Below are 6,120 nucleotides of genomic sequence, written 5' to 3' on the forward strand. Positions count from 1 at the left end.
ATGTAGTGTTCGTGTGTGTATACATATATATGTATGTAGTGTGTGTGTATATATATATATATATATATATATATATATGTGTGTGTGTGTTTGTGTATATGTATATGTGTATATATATGTGTATGTATATATGTGCATGTTGTGTATATATATATATGTATGTATATATGTGCATGTTGTGTATATATATATGTATGTATATATGTGTATGTTGTATATATATATATATATGTAGATAGATAGATAAATACATACATACATACATACATACGAAAGGCAATATGGGATTAAAGCAAAATCATAATTCTGTTTTAGTACCCTGAAGCTATAGTGAGTTAAGAAATTGTGTAAGTATTGAAACAAATGTTGGCTTATTATACCTTCGGTGATGCAGCTGGCGATTTTTCACGAATAGGTTTCATCCTAGGTGGGGAATAGCGAAGAAAACGGCGCTGATGAATTGACAATGCAATTTTAAAGGTTAAAAGTAACTATAATATTTACTCAACTAAGATACAGTTTTCCAATAATTGTATAAACTGATAAGAAGAAAAACTTGTGTTAGGAGTAAGAAATCGTATGAGTAAATTGTCTTTAAAAAGCCTGGAGGCCTCGACGATGCGGACAAAAGGTGAAGAACCTTTCTAAGATAGAAAACTGCATTGAAATTTAACTCCTATTTGACAAGGCCACTCACTCACTCTCTCTCTCTCTCACACGCACACGCACACACACGTACACACGCACAAACACACACGTTGCTAATTGTATTATTTTATGAAGTATAATTATTGGCAATAATTCATACAAAATCTAAAACAGGTGGAGTTTCGTAATAAGCAACGTACCGTAACATTTGTTTACCGAAAGTTTCTACGGATTTCTAAGTTATAAACATGATTGTAATTACTCTACAGACGCAATTACAATTGTAGGTAAAGAAGTATAAATAACCGTTTCTAAAATTAGCAATTTGCTGTAAAGTTTAGCTGTAAATAAAATTAAATCAACAAAAATATATTCTAATATAATGACTTATTCTTCAAACTTTGTATTTCGTTTCAAAAACAGCCTTCCCGATTCTGTCGTAGACTGAGTGTAACATGTAGGCAATTATTACCATTCATTTTTCTTTGAGGAAGAAGGCAAAAAGGCCATGTAAAGAAGTGAGCGACTCGTAAACGAGAATCGTAAATGCAATTCGTCTGTAGGCTTTTCACTCAAAACCCAGTCTACTCTAGCCCAGGTCCGTCAAAGCAGCAGGTATATAACACAGAGCAGTAGCGTGGCTAGTGGGGCCAACACTTTTATTGGGTGGCACTGTTGCGTCTACTTTATAAGTTTGTGTAGGCTTGCGGAGGAAAACTCAAGTGCTGCCGCAGATGGCACACACTCTAGCTACGCCACGGTCGCAGTTGTAACGTATCGCTACAAGTAGCGACAACAGTTTAAAACTGACGATCGTCTTCTTGGCTTTCTGTACTATGTTAATTGCTGCACACAAGGAAAAGATAACTAGATATACTACCGTTTTGTCTATGAAGATATATGTTACGATTCCATTTAAAGCTAAGGAAGCCGAAGATAATCACTGACCAAATAGAACAAGCATGTATGAAATAAGGAGTAATAAAACACCATCAATGATTTCTAGCATCAGTACAAGACCTCGAATTTTCAGAGATATAGCATTGTTGATTTGATCAACGACAAATATCTGACTGGCATGTTTAACCGATAACTATGAGTTTGACAGAATATTTTTTTCGTTACAAAGCTGGTCAGAAACTATATGTAGTTTGACAAGCCTTGCGGTGAAGCAAAACATTTTATCGTACTCTTGGTTAACGATTAAACGTACTGACACTTAGATTACTTACGTTGAGTTCTTTATTCTAAACAGCCTGATCCATTTTCCTATGAACTTGTCATCCTCAAGAATAATATCTGACATTAGTTTATTTTATCAAGTCCCGGATATTCGAAAAGTTGACTTCTGCTGGATTCGAAACCCAGCACATGGAAAACCATAAATTAATGTTACAATATATTTCGATCGTCACTCTAACGATTCTACGAATTTATCATCCTAAATTTTGAAAGATTGTCTATTCTTGATAAAATATTTTTCTTACATAGGTAATGAATTAAAGGAATCGTTAGAACATGGGACAAAATGTCTCATAACTCTTTGTTATGGATTTTTACGCTCTGAGTTCAATTGCTGCTGTTCATCCTTCCAGAGTAAATAAACAGTTGCAACAATGAAGCGCTGAGGTGCAACATTCTGTCTCTCAAGCTGCCATGTCTTACATTCTCCACCGACTGAAGTGGATGCCTGTATCTGATCAAGACTATATGGAGCACTTAAAGAAAACTTTAGTGAAAGGTATGATGCCAAGGCACATATTCAACTACGAGTTATGTCCAGCTTATACTGGAACAAGACCCCTCATTTTCAATAAGTATAAGGTAGCGGAGATGGGGTTGGATGGGGAGGGGCTAAGGCCAATTGGATCAACATCCCAGTATCTGATTGGAGTGGACGAAAGGCAAAGTCGGTGTAATTTGAAACTCAGAAAGTATAGGACGTAGCTGAAATTTTGTCCATCTACCGATTGTTTAATTCACCAATGTTGACTATAAATTCACTCACACACACACACACACACACACACACACACACATCTTACAGTATAATTTTCTGCTCCCCGAGAGCCTGCTATACATGTATGACATCCTTTCTCCTGTTCAGAAACTGCAATCCTGGTCTTACCGGTAAAATAAGAAAGCACTCATCTGCTTTATAAAAAATTCAGATTTAATTTCATCATAACAACTAACTTTAAAAGAATAAACTTTCTTAACATCATTTTTCTATCTAATTCTTAGTACTATCCTTTTCGTAAGCCTAACGAGACACTAAACTGCATACACAGGAAATCAAACCACCTCAGGAACAACTCTAACTCATTAAGAATGTACCCTATAAACTTTCAAAACTCTCTGCTAATGAGCAGATATTCAAAGACCACTCCTGCTACAATAACAACCTAACAGGAAAAAATATCATGTATATCGAATCAAGCATCGTACAAGTGTAACAACGAAAACAAAAATATTTGCTGGAACAATCCATACAAGATTTTGAGTAACTTACACTTAAGGCTAAATTATTCGTTTCAATACTTAATACTTCTCATCCAATCATAGATATAACATTTTGATAAGGATACGATAAATATTTCATACTCCACGACTCCAAATCTAAACAAGCTCCTACACTCTTACCAGAAATAAGTACTGAAATTGCAGTTTAGTGTAAGTTCATCAATTCCCTTATATACGCATTTAACTTGGTTGATCAAAAACCTTGTTTATCCATGCAATATAACAACTCTACCAAACCGTATGTCGGTTTTGCATCAACTTCATTTAAACTATAAACAACTACCTCGATTTTCTTCCTTCACAGAAAAATGTCCTTCCAATTAGAGCGCATTTCGTACCTTAAAACTATAAATGTACAATATAGTCTAAACGAATACCGTCACTACAACCAAGCCTTGAACAAGAGCCAGAAAGCCATTTGGCCTTTGTTATCTGTGCACGGAAGATCGCATTTCTTGCAGAATTCCTAGTACACCTTAAGAGCGACTATGTCATGTTGACGTCTGTACTCTTTTTGTGCTAATTGTGAGCAGCCACTGATAACGCGTCCTATTGTTTTAGTCTCCTGCTCACATTTTCTGCATAGTGGTGACTCTGCTGTGTGAACGATAGAGTACTGGACAGAACTTGTTTTCAAGGCCTGCTCTTAGTCAGCAAAGATCACTTCTTCGGTCTCTTACTCATTCCACAAGCATCTCCATGACTTGGGTTCAGCCAGCTTCTGTGATTCTTGTGAAAACATTCCAAACAATGACGTTTCTTTCCATATTGCCATGTTCCCCTCAAACACTCTTTTCTAAATATCAACCAAAGATTCTGTCTCTGCTTGTACCTTCTCATTCAGTGCTGTCATCAGCACCCACCCGTGACATGACTGTAAATAATCATCCAATGAAATGCACTCAAATTATTATCATTATTATTAATTAATTAATTTTTTTCAGGCGGTATTTCGTCCGTATTCATGTTCTGAGTTCAATTTCCGACGAGGTCGACTAGGCTTTTTATACTTTCGGGGTCGATAAATTAAGTACCGATGAAACATTGGGGGTCGGGCAAAATGTTTAACAACATTTCGTCCGTGCTTACGTTCTGAGCTCAAATTCTGCTGGGGACTAGTCTCCTCCCCGCGAAATTTCAGGCCTTGTACCTATAGTAGGAAAGATTGTTATCATTATTATCCTCACACTCACTCCTCCTGTCCCTTTATATTTTCCCCGTATTATTGTGTTATCATTATTGTTCTGCATTATCATTAGCACATTAGGTTCATTATGAAAATCATTATTATCCACTTCCCTTCATAATATTCTTTTTATCGCAACTTTCACCTCTCCCAACCATTAACTAACTAGTTCCGTTAACTCATTAATAGCCCTTCGCCTTTATTGATTTTTTTCCTATAATTTCATTGCTCCACTTATTTATTCAGCAGTTTTGTTAATTTATTATATCATCAAATCACTAATTCACTAAATTATAAATGACGTACAACCCCTCACGCTGTTTACCAAAAATAAAATAATAAAAAAAAAGATCTGCTCTTCTCTGTGTCATCTGACCTGCTGCCAGCGCTCTGCTCAACGTCGATCCTCACCACTCGGATGACCTTCAGAACTATATCCCTATACCCTAGCACACTTGACCGCCAGACAAACAAATATCAATTTATACTTCTATCACCATTAAATTTATGTTTTAGACTCATAACTTTATTTTTAGGAGTAGTCTATTGATTATTGATTATTTTCTAATTTTCAATTTTTCTCATACTAATTCTGCACACTGTTTAATTTCTATGGAATTCCGGTTCAATACCCTCCATTGTTCTCAACCACCATACGCAGGCCGTTGTCATCTACTCACCCCTTTTCATCTTTCACTCTTATCCTCCCTCTAATAATTCCCTACCCTCATCCATTATCACTCCCCTCCACATGCCACCCATTATCCCCTACCTCTCGTTACATTTGCATTGCATATTTATGTACATTTTTGATCTCTTCAATTCTTAACATTCGAGTATTGTCATTAATAGATTTCAAATCCAGCTGATATCAACTTTACCTTTCATCCTTTCTGGGTCGATAAAATAAAGTAGCAAGAAGGCAAAAATCACTAGATCATCGGAAAGGATACCTTGTGGCAATTGTTTCATTTCTTTACATGCTGAGTTCAAATCCCACCCAGATCAACTTTGTCTTTCATCCTCCAGTGTCTATGAAATATGGAGCCTGACAATTGCCCAGTTTTCTTTTGAATAAGTCTTACTCATTCTACTCTTCCTTATGTAGTTTTTAATTTCAGTACAAGAATATTACTCTCGCTTTCAGAGTAATGAGGAATATCTCTTCGCCAGTTTGGACCTGTTATGGTAACTATGGAGTAACAGGTGATCGAAACGGCCAAAATCAACTATCGCACTCTGTTTTGAGTGCTTTTCTGGATCGTTTAACTAATTACGTATATATATATATATATATATATATATATGGGAGAATATACAAAAAATAACAACAGACGAGGACAGGTGGTGTAAATAACAAAAGTATATATTAGTATGACGCTCGGGAATACGGAAAGTCTTTATAGGGATAAAATCGTTATTTAAAATACTGATTTTAGGTGGCCAGCATGGGAATAAAACCCTCAAAGGTAGTAATTATTATTAGAATTATAATTAAGGGTATCTAAGAGATACCACCACGCTAGTTATAGCAGCCAAAAATTGACTCTAAAACTGTATCATTTAATATGGTTTTAGAGTCAAGTTTTGGCTGCTATATCTAGCGTGGTGGTATCTCTTAGATACCCTTAATTATGATTTCATATATATGTATGTATGTATGTATGTATGTGTATAAGTATGTGTGTTTGTATGTATGTATGCACACAAAGCGAAAAAGAGAAGAATATACGCATGCTGGTAGACAAACTGATATATATATA

General features: G+C 35.6%; 1 protein-coding gene across 13 annotated transcripts in view; it reads right to left on the reverse strand.

The window, feature by feature from the left end:
• The window catches only part of LOC106875983 (uncharacterized), a 268,731-nt gene that overhangs the window by 23,582 nt on the left and 239,029 nt on the right, over window positions 1-6,120 (reverse strand). For 8 of the 13 annotated variants that reach the window (XM_052970774.1, XM_052970775.1, XM_052970773.1 and 5 more), the window contains one exon: window positions 381-423. The exons of the other annotated variants lie outside the window; for them this stretch is intronic. In XM_052970774.1, coding sequence (XP_052826734.1) covers window positions 381-422 — 42 coding nt within the window. In that variant the 5' untranslated portion in view covers window position 423. The remainder of the gene's footprint in view (window positions 1-380; window positions 424-6,120) is intronic. 13 annotated transcript variants of the gene reach the window in all.

The sequence above is a fragment of the Octopus bimaculoides genome, chromosome 9 (genome assembly GCF_001194135.2).
Source record: "Octopus bimaculoides isolate UCB-OBI-ISO-001 chromosome 9, ASM119413v2, whole genome shotgun sequence".
Lineage (NCBI taxonomy): Eukaryota > Metazoa > Mollusca > Cephalopoda > Octopoda > Octopodidae > Octopus > Octopus bimaculoides.